The 22,431-nt window shown below is 41.1% G+C and overlaps 1 protein-coding gene across 1 annotated transcript in view; it reads left to right on the top strand.

Moving 5' to 3' along the window:
* The window catches only part of LOC124803327 (ankyrin-3-like), a 133,873-nt gene extending 112,434 nt beyond the window's left edge, over window positions 1-21,439 (top strand). Inside the window, exon 3 of the mRNA XM_047264510.1 lies at window positions 19,793-21,439. Within this exon, the coding sequence (XP_047120466.1) occupies window positions 19,793-20,273 (481 nt within the window). The 3' untranslated portion in view covers window positions 20,274-21,439. The remainder of the gene's footprint in view (window positions 1-19,792) is intronic.
* Window positions 21,440-22,431: the final 992 nt, after the last annotated feature.

The raw sequence follows: 22,431 nt of genomic DNA, 5'->3' as shown, positions 1-22,431 counted from the left end.
ATTACCGCGATGTTACTTTTTTTCAGTTTTCCTATGGGGTCAGTAACTTCCTGAACGAAAGGTACGAAAACTTTCGATTTCACAGAGGCATGTGCATTGCTATGATTTTTACATGTCGGTATAATGCTCTTTCTACCACATCGGTGACCGAGCGAGGTGGCGCAGTGGTTAGTACACTGGACTCGCATTCGGGAGGACGTCGGTTCAATCCCGCGTCCGGCCATCCTGATTTAGGTTTTCCGTGATTTCCCTAAATCGCTCCAGGCAAATGCCGGGATGGTTCCTTTGAAAGGGCACGGCCGACTTCCTTCCCCATCCTTCCCTAATCCGATGAGACCGATGACCTTGTAGTTTGGTCTCTTCCCCCAAACAACCAACCAACGAACCTACCACATCGGACGAATAACCATTCTTCAGCAACGCATTGACGAGATGTTTTAATTCCACGTCAAGCGGCTCTGGTTCGCAGATATTCCTTGCTCTGTCCGCCTGCGTTTCTATGATGCCTCGCTTTTTTTCTGGACGGTGGTTCGAATCCTGGTGTAGGAAACGGTCTGTATGTGTTGTTTTTCTATAAACTGTGTGGCCTAAACTACCATCTTCTTTCTTGAAACATAGCGCATCAAGAAAATTTGGTCTCCTGATTGCCTCCACCTCCTTTGTAAACTTGAGACTTCGGATTAATCTCGTTGAGATGCTTGGGAAAACGACCTATTTCCTCTCTGAGAAGTCTCCACAAAAGAAACGTATCGTCTACGTAGTCGAACCAAGTATTCAGTCTTTTGTTGGCAGTTTCCAAGGCCTGCTCCTCGAATTTTCCCATACAGACTTTCGATATAACTTCTCCCCATAGCCACGCCATACTTCTGTTTACAGAGCTCATCGTTCCATTTGAAATACATGGTTGTGTGGCAATATGTGAACAGCAATATCAGGAGGAAAAATCTGATTCAGCTGTTTCAACACTTCATTCAGCGGAACCATAGCGGGTAGCTGTACCAAATCAAAGCTAACTAATGTCCTCTGGATGGACCACTATGACATTTAATTTACTGATAATGTATGCTGAATTCTTCATATAGAAGTCTGATCAGCCCTCATAGGCCGTAATAATGTTGTCAAGAACTTGGCTATCGAATAAGTGGGCGAACCACTAGGGCTAAATATAGGCCTTAGAGGAACATGTTCTTTATGAACCTTCGGCAACTCATAAAGTCTTGGTGGTAGTTCAACTAAACTGAACAGAATTTTGAACGCTCTGTTCAGCAGAGGACATTTTTATCATCCGAGTAACAGTTCTAGGAACTTCGTCAGTGGGGTCTTTACTCAGTTTGCTGTGTGCGTATGGATCTAATAAGTCGCTAATCTTACTATGATAGTCGGTCACGTTCAAAACTACCGTCGCATTTCTCTTGTCAGCGTGAAGAATGATAATGCTCTCATCCTCATTAAGGCGTTTTATAGCATTCCTCACACACGGTTAAGTGATTTTTTTTTTGTGGCTTTGCACGAGACAATACTCTTACAGCTTCTATACGGATTTTTCAGCTGCAACCGAGTCCACACTACGAATGTGTGCTCCTACACTGTTATTTCCTCCGTGGGCACAACTCACGAACTATTGGAAAAATGTCCGCCCTTGGTAACCACAGATCTCTCGTCGTCTGATACCAAACGTTCGGAAAATTGATAACCATGTGGGAAGCGTCTATGTGGTGGATTGTCTGAGTAGGTTGCAAATTGTCAAATTCCTCCTTCTGTCTATTAGGCGTTGCCAATATACGCTTCCTAATAATATAGTGCAATTGTCTCTCAATTCTACCCCATTCACCACTACACAGTTTATTGCTGATAGCAATATGGGATATTTAGTTAACACACCAGACATTTTGCACCAAACATTTAACTTATCATCTGCATTAATCCTCCTGCGATTCCTTGTGTAGAGTGAAAATGGTTTGTCTGTTGTAACAACACATGTTCCATAATCCCTGTTGGGTACAACTCCAACTGCAAAAGTGCGATAAAAATAATGTCTCTCTCACTGTAGGCCTCCAATCCTTGAAGAGGTTTGTCAGTACCTCTCAAAATAGCAATTGTTAACCATGAATTGCCACTAACTACTTCTGTTGTAGTACAAGAAAATTGAATTTTGCAACCAACAAAAGTAATAGGTCCTTGTAGTAACTCCTGTTGACCAGTCTCATTTGGTGTAATTGAAAGCGTGTCCACTGTCTTGTACACTGGAAGTCTGCTCCTTCTTCTATACATTCTCCTCCTGTACGGCATGGCGATGCGTAGCGTGCGGCTGCCTCGAGTCGAATAAGCCTGCAGCTGCCTCAGTACCGGATGCTGCTACTGATAAGACGTCACCGCGCCAGTTATCAGCGCCGTTGCGCAACCGGAATTGAGTTTTTCTGCAACACGGTCCTAGTAAAACTAGGGACCGCGTTGCGCAACCGCCTCGTTCTGCGGCTAAGTCCCGCTCAAGGTCACCCGCCTTACACGGCGGCATACGGTGAACGCACACAGCCATTGAAAACTCCCACCCACCTCCCCAGGGGTCGTGACCCCTGCAACCCATAGAAGAAAAAGATGCTTCAGTAGCTGAATTAGTACATGTTATTCTTATGGAGAATTAGCGCTCTGAGATTGCTGCAGAGCGGAGAATTACATCCTGTTCTTATCAGTAGAGATAAGGACTTACGCTCGCGCTGCTCGCTGCTTGGAGTCACTGTGCGCCCAGCAGGCGGGACTGCAACACAACAAATACTAGGACCCGTGTCCGCCGCAATTTTTTACTGTTACAGTCGATCCTTGCTTATCGTGCTCCTCCCATTACGAGTAATTCGCATAACGAATGGAAGAAAAATGTAAGAAATTTACTCACCTAACCAACGGTGTTTCCTGTGGGTGTTTTTAGTATTTGGAAAAAGGGACCGATGACCGTAGCAGTCTGGTCCCTTTAAACCCACAAACTAACCAACCAACCAACGGTGTTTCTCATAAAGCGTCTGTTTATTGTTATTTTTTCAGTCCTCAATAACCATTTCAAGAACCATCATTTGGCCTGAATCAGTCTCTTTGGCCACTATAAGTGAACACGTCCTCCTATACACTACCGCTCCGTAAAGCAAAGCTCTATCTATTCAGTCAGCCGCACCGGGCCTCGCGCCGTAATTTCTGTCACCCGTACTTCTGCTCGGGCTTCCGCGACGATTCAAGTTCTCTGCAACGGTACTGCAAGATCTTTTCTCCGCCGGCGCATGGTAACCCTTTTCCTTACAGTATCCGTGTATGAATTCGAATTTTGACCTGTCGTCGTTAACTAACACGAACTGATGAAAAATGCCCATAAGGCAGTAGTTATGCGTGACACTTCATTAATAATAATGCTATGGCCCTCTTTTTCGACGAACTTTGAAGCATAGTGTAGCGTTGCTCTTGGGGGACGAAAATAAAAAGAATTGTTACTTTTTTTTAATGTCGAAAAAGTGAATATGTTGGTGAGCCACTTGGCAACAGAATCAGGGATTGATTACGCTATTATGATAACATACGTTGACCATTAAATACCTGAATAAGAGCAGCATATTGATATATATATTTGAGATCGTTCGGAAGAAACATTATCATTTCTGTGCATTTTTATAGTCGCGATGTAGTCATACCTGTATCAACACTAAGCGACCAGAAGATTTATAGACTTTAAAAGAAATGCAACACTACACAAAAAAGTTGGTTCAGAAACAATAGGAAAACGATAATGTTCCTTCTGCCTCATGCTGCGTTCGGCCCATCAGCGTGATCGTAATTTCTGGTGATGAAGTAACACAAAATAATTATAATTCAGGTAAATAAGGAGATGGAATCAAAAAGGTTAATTTACGAAAATAAGCACACTTATCTTTAACACACGTTTTTTTAAATGCTACGTACCTTTTCATATTAAATTACAATAGATGACCATTGTGGTTAAATACTTTATACATAACAGTCAAAATGTCTTCTTGATGCTGTCTGTTCGTAATCAGTTACAAGAAACTATATGTTTTTCTGATTAAAAAAAATAGCATTTAGCATATTCACTCAATATTTTCACATAGAATATAAAATACAGTTGCGGAACGCAGCAACTCCGCGTCCGCCTTTCATAGAATACAAACAGTAAAAAGGTGAGGCGCCAAAAGCCTCATTTGTCTTGAAACAACAGAATTCTTTTTTATACCATTAATCGATACGTGTACATAGAGATTTACAGGCACCGCGCAAGAACGGCAAAGATAAAGAATAATAGATTCTGTCGCTGCTATGCGATGGTTCATTTCTTTTACTTTACAATTGTTCGATAACTTTAGGCCATCAGGCGTTTACTATTGAGCGTATATTAATGTTTGTGAGGCGAAAATTACTAATAGTGCAATAGGCATAAAAAACATCTTTAGACAGCTTACGTGTATAACAGGATGTACTGTACTATAAATAAAAAAATTACAATAGGGCCTACTGCATTGCAAACACGCTTTGAGTGCGAAATGGAACGTATTGACTATTCTTCACGGATTCCTGTGGTAAAAAGTGTTTCACATAACGAGTATTAATTGTGAGTAAAATTGAGCAACCAATCATGTTCATTGAGCGAAATGAGAGTCTACAGATTAAAATTCACAATGCAAATGAATTATACAAAATACATATGATTGTCAGTTGTTTTTAATGTATGACTAATGACATACAAATCATATTTCCTGAAAATTTATCATACCTAAGAGACATTCATAGGCAATTTTCATAATGAAATGAAGCATTGTAATTTTTAATTGAGATTTATATAGCTGCAATTTCCACTTGCAGTTGTTTGCAGGTGTGGATCAAGTTAATTGTGGAAACTATCAACAGCGACTTCAAATGATCATCAGTTAGTTTGGATCTGTAACTATTTTTTGTATAGTACACTGTGGAGAATTTTTTTCACGGATATAAGTAGTACCGAAAGTGGCAATAGAGCTACGAACAGCTGATCAGGACTTATAAAATTCCAGCAATGATGAATTAAATATGGCTATTTATAAAAGTCGTTATGTTGCAAATTAAACATTTCCATTTGGAGTCTGGGGTAAGACATTCTATACCGGCGTTAAAGGACTTGAAAAATCTTGATATCGTTTGCAATTGCATCAAAATCTGAAAAACCACACAAATTTTATTCTTAAAAGTAGTCAATATTTCTGCTGCGAAATCTACCAGTAATAGGGTCTCTGATTGCTGACAGGAAGTTTGGCATCTATTAAAACGCGTGAAACATGTTTTCTTCAACTGAGACTGAAACAAAACTTGTTTTATCGAAAGGACGTAATATGAGCATACAAATCAGCCATTAACTAGTCTTCTACTTCTGATTTTAAATTAAAGTTGTTCAAATGTTTGTTTAAATCTGCATGAAATGAAAACTTCCGTGACCACTCACTGCTTTGTAACTCAACTAGACAATGATTCTTTTCATTCAACAAAATTTAGATTGTTATTCGTAGCTCAAAACATCGTTTCACACCTTTTCCACAGCTAAGCCTCCCTACTGCTATATAATATTTCAAGTCATTTTCTTCACTCTCTTCTTTAAACTAGCGGAATTGACGACGGTTGAGAGTGTGTGATCGTAAATAGTTAACGGGTTTTAAAACTTCTGACGTATCCAAGTATTTTCCTCACAAACATTGTTGATGAATGATGTAATGTATGAATGATGGTGTCTATCCCCCACCGTTTTCTACCTCCTCTGACACGAGGCTAATGACATCTTTATTTTTTTCACACGTATTTTTTGCCACCATCAGCTGTGATACACCATAAGTTTTTTCATTAAAGATTGTTTTCCTGAACAGTACTTTTTACTCCTGTAAAAATTTCTTCTCCAGTGGCGTCACCATGAATGCTATGAAGCTCTTCATACACGTCATAATTTTTATTGATCTGCCGAATACAAATTAACCACTTTGTAGTATCTGAAACATATGTTGACTCATCAGGAGCCGAACAGAACCACTATTATGTGTTGAGTTTTCTCAAACAATTGAGTTATTATATTTCAGCAATATCATTTACTTCATTTAGTCTTTGAGCCACAGTGTTTACTGACAGATTGATATTTTTAAATACATTAGCTTTTTTGTACGCATTTGTTCAACTGCAGCAATTCATTTTCAGTAACTGGTTTTCCACGTTTTGCCACCGAGTGAACCACGCGGAAGCTAGCACGAATTTCTGCTTCTTGTTCAGAAGTTCCTTGCTGAGATTTCAAACCACATTCGAACGACGCATATATTACCTAGGATGTTGCGGATGTCTATGACCTGTGAACCCACTGTACTTTTAGAACCCTGATGCAGCGTAGGTGTCCAACACAAACTCAAGCACCTTGAGGAATAACGCTAGGAGACATAGGACAGGAATGGAACCCAACAGAAATTTGCCAGATGTGGTGCATACAAATAACATGGGCCATGTGAGACAACAAGAGGTACAAGAAAACAACCAAAGAGAAGAAAATATCAGGAACAGCGCAAGAACACACTAAAGATCAGTCTGTGATTAAGAGAAACTTTTCAGTGTAAGATGACACAGTGACATTTACACACCGAAACACAAACTTTAGTGTTAAAGGGAGTGTATGTACTGTCCAGCATAAGCCTTGTAATTATGTAGCAGATACTAAAATCGAAATTAATACAGCTTCAGTAGAGAATATAACAGAAGACAGGGAAAGAAACAAGCGGACTGGAATGAGAAAAGATTCCGGTTTAAAAACGGAAGGACTTCACAGTATGAAAATAAGAAAATAAAGAGCGAAGAAAACTTGTCGACAGATCTCAAAAGGCGGAAAAACCTTTATGGATATGGTCAGAAGAGGAAATAAGAGAAAGATCAGAAAATAAAACGAACCTAGATAATTGTTAACAAAGGGTAGCGAAAAGTTTGTTGGTGAAGAGAAAAAAATAAACGAAGTTTAATAGCAGACATTGTGTTGAGATAGTATAATTAAACACGTTGTTAGTAAGGGGCAAGAATAAGGATGTGCAGGAGGAAATATGTGAAGACTTTCCTCTCATTTTAGCAGTTGTTATTAATGTAGACAAGTAAGACATGTTAAGTAAAATGTTAGAAGCTATGGAAGACTATACAATAAGTACTATAGACGTGAATTGCATACAATCATAGATAAAACATACGAATCATGAAAAAGTGTCATTTCGCTTCAGAATTGGATATAATTTTTTCAGAAGAAGTAAAAACAAATAAATGAAACTAAATACTCAGTGATACACAGTGTGTAATGCAGGTGGAATAGCAGTTTTACAGATCGAGTAAACAGTAAAACATGTCAGCTACAAAATGTGAAAAAGGAGTATGGCACGCTTGGAAGATCTGTAATTAATGAATATTTTTGCACCCTCCAGGAGAGAAAACTGACAAAGGGAGAACCATTACTTTAGACAATATATCGTTAATTTGTCTGCTCCAGTCCTCTTGTTGAGGTGATTGGCAGAGAGGGAGAAATACCAAAGTTAAAATTTTGTATAGAGAAAAAAAAATGTAATTGATGGATTGGACGTGCAAGGTACTTGCAACTCATTATACTTACAATATATATATATGGTTGGCCCGCTAGATGGCGCTGCCATAGGTCAAACGGATATCAACTGCGTTTTTTAAAATAGGAACCCTCATTTTTTATTACATATTCTTATAGTACGTAAATAGATATGAATGTTTTAGTTGGACCACTTTTTTCGTTTTGTGATAGATGGCGCTGTAATAGTCACAAACATACGGCTCACAATTTTAGACGAACAGTTGGTAACAGGCAGGTCTTCTAAATTAAAAACCAGGACGTAGGTACGTTTGAACATTTTATTTCGGTTATTCCAATAAAAATAAATAAATCCCGTGTGGCTATGGCCTCCCGTTGGGTAGATCATTCGCCTGGTGCAAGTCTGTCGAGTTGACGCCACTGCGGCGACTTGCGTGTCGATGGGGATGAAATGATGATGATAAGGACAACACAACACCCAGTCCCTAAGTGGAGAAAAATCTCCGACCCAGCCGGGAATCGAACCCGGGCCGTTAGGTATGACATTTCGTCGCGCTAACCATTCAGCTACCAGGGACGGACTGTTATTCCAATGTGATACATGTACCGTTGTGAACTTATCATTTCTGAGAACGCATGCTGTTGCAGCGTGATTACCTGTAAATACCACATTAATGCAATAAATGCTCAAAATGATGTCCGTCAACCTCAATACATTTGGCAATACGTGTAACGACATTCCTCTCAACAACGAGTAATTCGCCTTCCGTAATATTCTCACATGCATTGACAATGCGCTGACGCATGTTGTCAGGCGTTGTCGGTGGATCACGATAGCAAATATCCTTCAACTTTCCCCACAGAAAGAAATCCGGGGACGTCAGATCCGGTGAACGTGCGGGCCATGGCATGATGCTTCGACGACCAATCCACCTGTCATGAAATATGCTATTCAATACCGCTTCAACCGCACGCGAGCTATGTGCCGGACATCCATCATGCTGGAAGCACATCGCCATTCTGTCATGCCGTGAAAAATCTTGTAGTAACATCGGTAGAACATTATGTAGGAAATCAGCATAAATTGCACCATTTAGATGCCATCGATAAAATGGGGGCCAATTATCCTTCCTCTCGTAATGCGGCACCATACATTAACCCGCCAAGGTCGCTGATGTTCCACTTGTCGCAGCCATTGAGGATTTTCCGTTGCCCAATAGTGCATATTATGCCGGTTTACGTTACCGCTGTTGGCGAATGACGCTTCGTCGCTAGATAGAACGCGTGCAAAACATTTGTCATCGTCCCGTAATTTCTCTTGTGCTCAGTGGCAGAACTGTACACGACGTTCAAAGTCGTCGCCATGCAATTCCTGGTGCTTAGAAATACGGTACGGGTGCAATCGATGTTGATGTAGCATTCCCAACACCGACGTTTTTGAGATTCCCGAATCTCGCGCAATTTGTCTGCTACTGATGTGCGGATTAGCCGCGACAGCAGCTAAAACACCTACTTGGACATCATCTTTGTTGCAGGTCGTGGTTGGCGTTTCACATGTGGCTGAACACTTCCTGTTTCCCTAAATAACGTAACTATCCGGCGGACCGTCCGGACACTTGGATGATGTCGTCCAGGACACCGAGCAGCATACATAGCACATGCCCGTTGGGCATTTTGATCACAATAGCCATACATCAACACGATATCGACCTTTTTCTCCAATTGGTAAACGGTCCATTTTAACACGGGTAATGTATCACGAAGCAAATACCGTCCACACTGGCAGAATGATACGTAATACCACGTACTTATACGTTTGTGACTATTACAGCGCCATTTATCACAAAGCGAAAAAAGTGGTCCAACTAAAACATTCATATTTCTTTACGTACCACACGAATATGTAATAAAAAATGGGGGTTCGTATTTAAAAAAACGCAGTTGGTATCCGTTTGTCCTATGGCAGCGCCATCTAGCGGGGCAACCATAGCGCCATATGGTTTCCCCCTTCGAGCTAGACAACTTTCGATCTTTGTAGTTTTTTCGTTTGACGCTTATTTCGTGAGATATTTGGCCTGGTCACCATTAACGGACCACCCTATATATATATATAAGAGTCAGACAAATTATCTGGTGTTTCGGCAGATGTCTGCAGTTTAGTTTTTGCGCTGTGTAACTGAGATAAGACCAAGCAAACATGGCTCATCGCTCCTTTCATGTGGCGCGCATGTCGACGGAAACAATCAGTGTGTTTCCTGTAAAATAAAATTATTTTTAAATCGGAATTACATATGCCGATTCGCTAGAATGGTTAGTAAAGCGCGAAGAGTGACGAGTACTCCAGCAGCAACCGAGGAGCGCCGCTGCACGGCAGCAGCAGCCAGCGCAGGCAAGTGACGTTCTGTCACTGCTGCAGTACCGGTTGTGCTTCGTGTTTTACTGTCCCTGTTCATAAGTATCGATAAAAAGAGTGTCGCACAAAACCATCTGTGAGAGCTGTGTCGAATGGGCACCTAAAATTCTGCATTTAAAATCATTTCCTGTCGGCACTGGGGGTAACACGAAAAAAGTGGTGAACAGTATTTGTATTGGATAACTCTAATTTCATAATGCAAAAGGACTGCAGAATCACTAGGGGAAATCCCCCTGACAACACTTCGGATGAACTAGATTCTATACAGACCTCTGGCTCATCTAAACTGAATCGACCTCCTCTACAAAAAATGTGAACAGATTATGTAGCTTTTTTAGGATTAATCGAGACCGATATCAGCATGAAATTGTTACAGTGAAGAGTAAACTTCGGCTTCCCACACTACACAAGAAAATAAAAGGACAAAGCGTTCACCAACGGGACAGTTAACGGGTGAATGCAGCGAAGGACGCAGGAAGCAATTATCCAACACATTTTTAGGCGGTTTACCACACTTTCCATAGATGGCTGGAACAGTTGCACGCTGTCATTACAGGCGTAATAACCGCGAAAGCTGACAGCGGAGTACTCTCTTTAATTAAACAAGAATGCTGAGTGATAATGAGCTCTTTTTTTTAAAAAAAAAAGAAAAAAGAGTGCCTTTGCAATTTTATGAGAAGCTATGGTCATTAACTAACACCTACGTCACGTGTTTGTCTCATGAACTTTTAGCTAAACTGATGTGTCTTAGACAGTCTACTAAGGGGCTGATGGAGTCAAGTATAAATAACTAAAGAAACCTGCCAATCAATTACATAACTCAGAGAGGTTATAAAATTTTAGCAGGCCGACTTACAGCACCATTATCAATAAAATGGGGATTCGACAGGAATGCTTGCAGGCAGCAACAATATATGCAACTGACGTGGAACCACTCATTGAAATGCTTCAAGGACCCAAGGTTATTAACAGCAAGATGATGCTTCTGGAATATGCAGTAAGTCTGGTGATAAACAAGGTGGTTGAGTTGGAGGGAGTCAAACAAAGATTAACAACATATGTCCAAATGACAGGAGTGAAAAGGAGGTGTAGGAGTTCCTAACTCTCAGAACTAGATGTGTCTACTAACAACCTAACATAACTTATATTCACATAACTGAAGAGAGATGTAACTGGGATATATATCGTACCTGGCGCGAAATGCATTGTTTAATTAAGAGCATCTACTTAATGAAATTTGTGCACCAATAAAGGAGTATTGCATGAAAACTACGGTATACTCCAAAATATATCATCAAAATAAATTATTTATAAGCAGTTCTTCTAATACCTATCACATTTGTTAAAAAAAGAGACAGTCAAAGGTATTTTAGACTATAGAGAGTGCCAACATCCTCAACACTATCTCCTCAGCCTGAACACTGCAGCACGCTCATGTACTACTGGGTGGAACTCAATCAATATCACTGAACATCAGAAGAAGCAAGGAAACAATTCAAAACAAACACTACCGTATATTCAAATATCTTATGACACCATGGCCCCTGAGAAAGATATCCCAATGAACAGAGGACAGATAAATCCACAACTAGGTTTATTCATCAGCAACACATGGAAGCCAGTTACTTCCAAGAAAAAATTAATATTTCCTTACAGACTGCATTAATCAAAGTCAGCAGGCACGAGATAATACTCCCCTGCCAGAGGGAAGCTATACAGGATTCTATTAAGCGCAGGTTCACAATGCCTGTAACATCATGTAGTCTACAGAATGCCATATGAAACTGGATGACAATGAAAATAACATCAATCAGCATAGTAAACGACAGGCACATTGAACTGCAGCACACCTTTCCACCAAACTGGACTGATCACCATTAAAGTAGGCACGTCATGCTGACATAGTTGCAAGAACAACTTGTACTTGACACTACAAACAACAGAGACCCAACCCTTCGTACCTGGAGGTAATTACCAAATTAAAGCAAATCCCGAACACCATATTGAGACGAACAAAGAAAAAAAAAAAAAACTTTGTGTTAAGGGCCTACCGAAATCTGCAAGGTGAACAGCACTGATATGGAAAATACCTTACACAGAAATACGAGAAGTAGAGTATATAAGCTACTTTAAATCCATTATTAGGTATGGTTTACTTTTTTCGGTAATTTGGCGAACATAGTGCAAAAACTAAAAATACAGAAAGAACTGCTTGAAATATATGTCACTGTAAATCATTAACAACCATGTCATAAGTTATTTATATTATTTACATTGACATTGCCATCCCTATATATTTATGAGATTATTGTCTTTTTGTGCGCCACATGAATTATTCGAAGGAAAATATTTTGGTCATTTGCATGACGAAAGAAACAACGAAAATTTTACACTTCCCACCCACCGTTTCAAGCTGTACACTTAAGAACCTCAATAAATTTATAATAAATTACAAGGGAACAAATTAATAGTGGTGAATGTAGGTTCACTTAACAGGAAGTTACGAGGCTGACAGTGATTACTCGGACGTACGTATGAATTCCTGCAGGACAAACTGGAAATTTGAGCTGGGTGCAATGTGTTCCATATCTCAAGCATATCATTTTAGTTGGTTGGTTGGCTGGTTGATTTGAGGGAGGGGACCAAACAGTGAGGTCATCCGTCCCATAAGATTAGCGAAAGATGTGGAAGAAAGTCGGTTGTGCCCTTTCAGAGGAACCACCCCAGCATTTGCCTGAAGCGCTTAAGGGAAATCACGTAAAAGTTAAATCAGGATGGCCGGACGCAGATTTGAACCATCGCCCTCGTGAATATGAGTCCAATGTGCTAACAACTGTACATTATTTTAATGTTATACACACATCAAAAAAGTTTTAGATCACACCGATTCCCAGAACTCCTGAAGATAGACGTTGACTGCTGATATTGTATCACAGACACAGTCCCTTTGACTATTCAGTGGTGTCACTAAACCCGCCCAAAGATGTAAACAATCACGCACGAGCAGCGCCTGGTAGACGGAGGGGGTCCGACAGCTATCAGTTCCAGTCATTCCACCTGGAAGGAGGTACACGGCTCATGTTGTCTGTGGTTCAACCATGCTTAGACGGTCAATACCGCGATTTGATCGCGTCTGCATTGTTACTTGTGTCAGGAAGGGCTCTCAGCAAGGGAAGTATCCAGGCGTCTCGGAGTGAACCAAAGTGATGATGTTCGGAGATGGAGGAGATACGGAGAGACAGGATCTGTCGATGATACGCCTCGCACAGGCCGCTCAAGGGCTACTACTGCAGTGGATGACCTCTACCTACGGATTATGGCTCGGAGGAACTGTGACATCAAGCCACCATATTGAATAATGCTTTTCGTGCAGCCACAGGACGTCGTGTTACGACTCAAACTGTGCGCAATATGCTGCATGATGCGCAACTTCATTCCCGACGTCCATGGCGAGGTCCACCTTTGTAACCACGACACCATGCAGCGCGGTACAGATGGGCCCAACAACATGCCGAATGGACCGCTCAGGATTGGCATCACGTTCTCTTCACTGATGAGTGTCGCATATGCCTTCAGCCGGACAATCGTTGGAGACGTTTTTGGATGGCAAACCGGTCAGGCTGAACGCCTTATACGCATTGTCCAGCGAGGTGGAGATTCCCTGCTGTTTTGGGGTGGCATTATGTGGGTCCTACGTACGCCGCTGGTGGTCATGGAAGGCACCATAATGGCTGTACGATAAGTGAATGCCATCCTCCGACTGATAGTGCAACCATATCGGCAGCACATTGGCGAGGCATTCGTCTTCATGTACGACAATTCGCACCTCCATCGTGCACATCTTGTGAATGACTTCCTTCAGGATAACGACATCGCTCGACTAGAGTGGCCATCATGTTCTGCAGACATGAACCCTATCGAACATCCCTGGGATAGATTTAAATGGGCTGTTTATGGACGACGTGACTCAGAGGGATCGACTCCGAATCGCCGTTGAGGAGTGGGACAATCTGGACCAACAGTGCCTTGATGAACTTATGGATGGTGTGCCACGACGAATACAGGCATGCATCAATGCAAGAGGACGTGCTACTGGGTATTCGAGGTACCGGTGTGTACAGAAATCTGGTCCAGCAGTTCTGAAGGTCTCGCTGTATGGTGGTACAACATGTAATGTGTGGTTTTCATGAGCAATAAAAGTGGTGGAAATGATGTTTATTTTGATCTTTATTCCAATTTTCTGTACAGGTTCCGGAGCTCTCGGAACTAGGTGATGAAAAACATTTTTTGATGTGTGTATTGTTATTTATTAGAGTAAAAAATGCTTTTAAGGTACTGTAGATTTTTGACGTGTCTCCCGTACACAAACCAAATGGATTGCAAATATATGTAACTCAGCCTTCCAGTACATGTAGGACTGGAGCAGGTGGTTTTTTGCAATGGAAGTGATCATGGGACAACCAGCTGCTAATTACTACTGATCTAAGAAAATGCACAATAATAATGAGAGCGTGTGATAGGCTAAGTGGCATACAACATTAGTGATTCAAATAAGATTACTGCTGATTACTATTACAACAGCACCGGTGGTAGACACCATGTATACGAACCACCTTGGTTGCTCCATACCAGAGTGGCTGATCCTGCATTTCAGGATTTGACCCTCATTTGCACATCTGACTTTCACCTGTACCAGAGCTCTAAGCTTTAAAAGGATGTAGCACCATTGATAGTATTCCATGTTAAACTGTGAGTCCAAGTGAACTGTCGCATATACCAGGGGCTTACAAATGTGCACTAATTCCACCATGTGCACACCTAGAAAAGCAATATCGGGATCAAAATGATTTTCAGACTGTTGGCCACTGTACAGTCATTAGAAATTATAATTTTCTATCTCACTATTCAATAGGAAAAATCATGAAGCTGCGTGCATAATTGTCACAAGAGTAACAACTATTTTTAATTCACAAACTGTATGAGATCTTAGTAATTTTGTTTGTTTGTACAGAATCATTTTCAGTACAAATCAGAGTCATGTGCATAAAATATTTGTAGAAAATGTAGCTGGACACTGGATTTATCAACTGTAATATCTCCCTTGGCAAAATAAGAAATGACTTTGTTCTTAAGGGGGGAAACCACATTAGGAGGCTGTTTGACACTGTTTTTTTGGGATTTTTTTTGGTTAGGAAGAATTAATTAGAATTTAATCAAATTTTGACATCGTTTCATTCGTATTTCGAACAGTTTTTGTAAACTTCTTGAATAATTTCAGCCAAAAATAACAAAATTACGCTGTGATGTTCGCTGAAGGTTGTGAGTATAGTTCTCCAATTGCTTGCTATCCCAATTTTCACCTGAAATCAAAAAGTATTGATTTTACATTAATAACTTATTATCTAAGAATATGAACCTCAGTGCAGGTGAAAATAATGAAAATTAATAAAATCGTGGTATCATCTCGCAAGTTAATTCATATAATTTGTAATTTTTTAAGGAATCATACTATTAATTTTCATAATGATCGGTTCTACATTTTTTGAATTAGACTGCATGCAAATGTGAAAAGTCATTTCGAGATAAACGCGTTTGAAAAATAAATTCTCGGAAATTAGAAATTCTAGGAAGTTAACTATAATGTAAACTGCTTACCGATTAATCTGCGATTCCAACACTGAATAGTAATCCTTCTTCTTCCTCATAAGCTTCGTTTTGCGCTTGCAGCAGTGCTTTCCGAGCTTCTTTCGATTCCAATGAACTACGTCGATTCTGTCGGCTCACGTGCTGGTTATCCATTTATTCGGCATAATTGAAGCTTTGCGTGCCAACTACAATTGCTGCCTCGTTTATGACAATCAGAAGGGACTAATTTCCTTCATTCAATAAGCCCGCTGCTAAATACGATGCCAATTCAACGACTTTTATTCCGGAGTGCAAGTGATTAGGAGTTAATCGCCAAATAGTGGAATTAAAACTTCCATTAGTATTTTGTGTGTGGGGACCTAAAGATCTCTCCAGTAATTCATCCCTTGATAAATCTTCATATATTGGAATAATGTGCACTCTGTTCTATGCTCATAAAATCTAAAAGAATGCGAATTTCGCTTTGAAATTTCGACAGCGTGTTCTTGAATAGTTAAGCCAAAGGTGTATGTAATAAAAAAAATCGGATTTTTGGAACCTCTATAATGTGGTTTCCCCCCTTAACTGCCTTTCGACTATAAAGCATTTGCTCCACTTTAGGCAACACAACATTGAACTTGCAGTTTGAGGTGTGAGAATGAAGGTATTGCCTACTAGGACCGTAGTAATGCTGTCATGTACCAGTGACGACGTGTTGTTCCTTAGTACATGTGTAAGCAGTTGGAGGTATACAATGCGTCCAGGAATCGAAAATTTACTTTCGAATGATATTCTAGACAAGTGCCTGAAAATCCAATTTATATCACAGTCTACGAGTTTTCCTCTGGCCTTGAGACACATGGCCATCACAAGAACTTAGCTAAAAAGGGTGTCTGTCTGTGTGTGTGTGTGTGTGTGTGTGTGTGTGTGGTGGGGGAGGGGGGAGAGACGTGTGCTCATTATCACGCAGATACATTGATCGGTGAAGTCTACATCCGCCAACAAGTGCTTCATGTATAGAGGACAGGAGGAAAATTAGGTCATAGTTACATCAGAAATATTTGGACCAAATAGCTTCTTTGAAAACACTAATTTTCTATGTTCAAAAAGAGTGTTTCATGAAATTTACGAATGACTAGACCGAAAGTTTTTGCTGCCACTTTAGAAAAATGTCATCAACAACAAAATGATCTCTAAAATCAGATTGTTTGATAATGCGTCGGCCTTTGTGGCCGAGAGGTTCTAGGCGCTTCAGTCTGGAACCGCGCGACCGCTACAGTCGCAGGTTCAAATCCTGCCTCGGGCATGGATGTGTGTGATGTCCTTAGGTTAGTTAGGTTTAAGTAGTTCTAAGTTCTAGGGGACTGATGACCTCAGATGTTAAGTCCCATAGTGCTTAGAGCCATTTGAACCATTTCATAATGCGAAAAATATGTGTCATGGAGTGGACTATTGCCAGACTTATTGCTTAGAGTAAACAACGTGCAAATTTCCACGAAAATCAAGCAGACATTTGGTGCAGTGTTTGAGGGGAGCAGCCGTAAATGGGACACACTGGTCTTATACTAAGCTGACGAGTTCGACTGTTTCGACTGACAAACTACATTGTCGTTAACCACACTGGCTATACTAGACATATTTACGTGACTTCTCTTGTCTTCTGGACCATTAATATTAATGACAAGAGCTAACAGTTGAATGGAGAGTGCTGCCCATAATATCACAGGTGTGGCTGTTTAGATAAAGATGTTGTGCCCATAATATTATGGACATGGCGTTCTTTCTACCATAGGAGACAACATAACATTATGGAGATGGAGATGGACATGGACATGTCTCAAGACATGATTTGATTTGCGTGTTACATTAGCAAGTGTCAGAAGGGATAGCTGCACACAGATGACTAGTATAATCACTGTTGTGAATTCCTGTCAGTGGAGGGCAATGAGAACTTAACAGTAATATCCTGAGCTCAAAGTAAGTCACTGTGATAAATGGATTATGAAAAATGTGACAAGGTGTGGTGTGCGTACAGTAAGACCTTCGGTACACACACCATCAGATTATTTGACTTGTCGCTCTATCGAAGTAGGCGAGTGTCAGCAATATGTCTCGTGGTCTTATCGTGGCGTGTTTATCTTCTGCCGTTAGGTCAGACGATAGAAATGCCACTTGCACGCTTAGAGTAGCAGATTGACGGTGACCAACTTTAAACAGAACTTGATTAATTTTCACACACATTTATTACAATAATAAAAAGCATAGATAGTACGTAACTTGATTCTGGATGCTGTTTACAATTGACAATCTGAAGTTCCTTTGGTCTTGGTACTTTAATCATATTCTCACATATCTCTGATACTTGACAAAGTGTCTATACATTTCTCTTCATGGCTATGTACGGGAATATGATAATCTTATTAGGCGCAGACTGAAACTTGACTACAGACTAATGCAGACTGGTACAGACTAATGCAGACTGACTAATCGGAGTTTTTTTTTTCTTTATTGTTATTTTCAAACCCGTACAAACAGGCAGGCTGTCAGCAGCATGTTACGCCGCTCTTCAGCCATAGAATAGATCAATAAAAAACAGAAAGAATACACATAAGTGACGTAGCGGTGGGTGATAAAATAGTAGACACATAAAGACAAACACAGAGCCGTTCACACTCGACGATAAACCACACTACAAACTGTTGACACGACGCAAGAACACTGAAGATGGCGATGGCTCAGGTGAACGATGGAGTGCGACGGTGAACACACTAAACACGACGGCACACACGAGACACTGATGGCAATGATCTCCGGCGCGCGAATGTCCACGTAGCGTGTGCGAGTCCGGGGACCTGCCAAGAGGGGAAGTAGGGTGAGGTGGGCGAGAGGGGAGAACAAGGATGCCAGTGGCTGAGGAGATGGGGGAGGAGGAGAGGAACAGGGGAAGGGAAGCTTGGGGGAGGAGTGGGGAGAAATGGAGGAGGGAGGGAGAGAAGGGAGCAAACACAGGAAGAGGGATGGAGGATCAAAGTTGGTAGGAGGGGTAGAGGGAGGGGAGGAGGCCAACATCAGGGAGAGGGAGCTGGCGGAAGCCACCTTGGGAGAGGGTAAGGAGGGTGGAGAGATGGAGACTGGGTGGGACGTGGGAATACAGGCGCGGCAATGGGCGGGAGCGGGAGAGGATGGGCGAGACAAGCGGGTGAGGAAGATCGAGTTTGTGGGAGGTGTACAGGATCCGTATCCTTTCATGGAAAAAGAGGAGGTGGGGGAATGGAATGAGATCGTACAGGATCTGTGTGGGGGAGGGGAGACGGATGCGATAGGCGAGGTGGAGAGCATGGCGTTCAAGGATTTGAAGGGATATATAAAAGGTAGGGGGGGGGGGCGGAGATCCAGGCTGGATGGGCGTAACAAAGGATAGGGTGGATGAGGGATTTATAGGGGTGGAGTATGGTGGAGGGGTCCAGACCCCACGTACAGCTGGAAATGAGCTTGAGGAGACGGAGTCGGGAGCATGCCTTGGCTTGGATTGTCTGGAGAAGGGGGGTCCATGAGAGGCGACGGTAGAGGGTGACGCCAAGGTACTTAAGTGTGGGGGTGAGGGCGATAGGACGGCCATAGATGGTGGTTTTGCCTACAATGATCGCCTGACTAATCTGAGGTCTGTACACTCGTTATAATTCCTCTTGCGTTCAGGTATCACTGCGCGAGTGTGATCCGCGAGGAGAAAAGGTTCTACATTAGCAGCAATCTCATTGGCTGAGTGACATATTAATACGCGGATCGGCGGAAGCAGAATTTGGTCCGACTTTATGGCAGCGCCATCTAGTAGAGTGGAGACGGACGAGCGCTGCGCCTGCGCTGTTGTGCTTAGCGGGGCGCGCTCTAGTGGGAAAGTTGTGTAGGCGCTGACTACATGGAACTATGTGCACAACACAAGGGAATTTTTGATGAAAGCTGTATGAAGACTTTGATGATAGGATACTACTATACATCTGTACCTTATACGCTGACTTTTGGACTATTCTTTATCATAGAAAGGAGATTTCTAGATTGTCACTGGGCAGATGAATATTCAGAATGGCTCACAGTTTAGCTCGTATGATAGTTTTCTTCATTTTGTGCGTATGTTTATCACAAAATGTAATAATCTTTGTTTTTTACAGGAGCCTTTCGGAAGAGGAGAGAGCCAGAAGGTTGAGAGAGGCTGCTACTGATGGGGCAGTGGAGAAGCTGCGGGCACTCCTCGCAGCAGGGGTGGATGTTGGGGCTGGCGATGATGAGATGCTGACTTCACTGCACTGTGCAGCAAGGGAGGGGCATGTGCAGGCGGTGAGATGTCTGCTGGATGGTGGCGCCCAGGTACACACCAGGAGCAACTTGCAGAACACGCCTTTACACCTGGCTGCATGGAAAGGCCGTGTGGCTGTGGTGCGGGTCCTGCTGACCTCTTCCGCTGACCTGAATGCCAGGAACACATTTGGGAAGACGCCGCTGCACAGGGCGGCACTCCACGGTCGTGTAGAGGCGGCTGCTGCGCTGTTGGACGCAGGAGCTGACAGGAGTGCAAGGGATAGCGATGGGAAAAGCCCCCTGGAACTGGCCAGGCAGAACAATCACCAGGAGCTGATAGAGATGCTGACGTAACATTTACAGTCCTGAGAACATACGTTGGGAAAAGGAATAATATTCACTGCATAGCTTTCCGTTATTTATAAACAAAAACTGCAAAAAATTAATTATATCATTCACTTGTAACCATCATTGTGTAGTAGATATAACTCTTCAGCGACACTTCAACAAGCATGACAATGAAAGTACTTTGCAAGTAATCTTTCTTTCGAGTAAATGGTCTGAAGAAACATTTCTCAAGCAATCTCTACAAAACTGAACAACATTTGGAAAACATTTGCTTTGATACTTTGCAACTTGAGATAGCCAGGGATTCTTCTAGCCCATAAAATGTTCAAAAAATTACAGAATTGTAGTCAGATAAAGTCCTTGACAACCGCCAATACTTCGATAGTGATCACCTAACCATTTTAAAGTCACAAATTGCGAAATATCGGCGATTGTTGAAGATGTGACACTGTTGCACGCTCATAAGTTGAGTGAACTAATCCTCTGCGTTATTTGATTACTGAAAAGTCATGTGCTATCTTAAACTAGTGTGAATTTCACTATACCCAGATCACTGCCGTATAACCTGTGTGGTTATAATACAACTTCAGTCCCAATCTCATGCTGAATCTACTTCCCTGACTGCAGTACGGATTGTGTAATAGTTTGTGTCTTTAACTCCATTATACCATTAGTCCATTATATGTTGTGAAGATCTGTCATCTGCAACCACATTTGAGGCGCACAGTTCCAAAATCCTCCTTATCCATTTTTGCAGATTTTTCAGGAAACGAAAAAAACGTTTCTTGCTCGCCTTCAGTAAAGCAAATGAGTTTATTCATGTTTATTATATCGAGGTACTTACACATATTGTTATACCTGAGTGCTGGATATAATTCGTGACATGTAAGGAAGATATTTACAAATTATGATTGGATAAGGCTTGTTTTGGAACTCAACATTGGATAAGGAGTTTGGAACTGTCATCATGGATAAGGGCGGGTTTTGCAAATGTAGCTAAAACTTAATAATGGTCATTTTCGTCATTAATTGGAATTATTATCGACGTTCTTTTCGTCACATAAATATTGACATTTTTATCGGTTGTAAACGGTAGTTTAAGTATTTTATGAATATAATTAGTGTAAAAAGTATAGTTAATGTCCTTGAAACAACTGATATGCAGCCATAATTTAAGAGTAGCATATTTATTTAATGTCTATGAAAATAAAAAAAGGATCGAAAGAGACTCGTATGTACGGCCGAGGAGGAAGGACGTATTTTGTGGTACTCACACTGTTTTGTTTCGTGGTATGGAAGGCAGCCATTGAGCAGCTACACATATTTTATATAAGTTATTCGTATTGATTGCTAAAATAAAATTGTTATTATTATCACAAAATGAATTTCTTTGTAATAGTTGTCACCTCAAACGCTCGCAGTGGCTAATTATTTTGAATAAGCATTTTTTCAGTAATTTGGGCTGTGAGAAGCTCATCTTCCGATGCAGCCTCTGGTCGGCCATTACGCGCCGAAGTATTAATTTATTTTTCAAAGTGTTAACAGTAACTGTAAATATGAGAGATTTCGTTATAAGAATCTTTTTGAATTGCAAAAGATAATTAATTTACGTTAAAGTTCATGTTTTTTAAGTTATACAGATTCCATGAGTTCAGTAAGTTTTATCTTGGGCGCTCCACGGCAACAATGGAAATTCTGTCAATCTTTGCTTTGCAATCAATAAATAGAAATTAACAAAATTACATCAATTCAGTTAACGGCAACTATATTTTAGTCATCATGCTCAAAATTTAAAGTTGGTACATGAATAACTGAGGCCCTTCCAGAACCCGTTTCATGTTTACTTATGCACGTAAGTAAAAGTGATAAGAAAAGACATTATCCCTGAGAGAAATTATCATGCTGATAAATTAAAAATAAAAATATATAAAATATATAAGTAATTTCTTTTGCATATGACGTAACAAATGCCACCGACATCACAACTGCCATATAACTTGTGTGGTTGTAATACAACTTCAGTCCCAATATCATGCTGAATCTATTTCCCTGACTGCAGTACGGATTGTGTAATAGTTTGTGTGTTTAACTCCATTATACCATTAGTCCATTATGTGGTATGAAGGTCTGTCATCTGCAACCACATTTGAGGAGCACAGTTGAA

Source organism: Schistocerca piceifrons, chromosome 6 (assembly GCF_021461385.2).
Source record: "Schistocerca piceifrons isolate TAMUIC-IGC-003096 chromosome 6, iqSchPice1.1, whole genome shotgun sequence".
Lineage (NCBI taxonomy): Eukaryota > Metazoa > Arthropoda > Insecta > Orthoptera > Acrididae > Schistocerca > Schistocerca piceifrons.
This window is presented reverse-complemented; position numbering and strand designations above follow the sequence as displayed.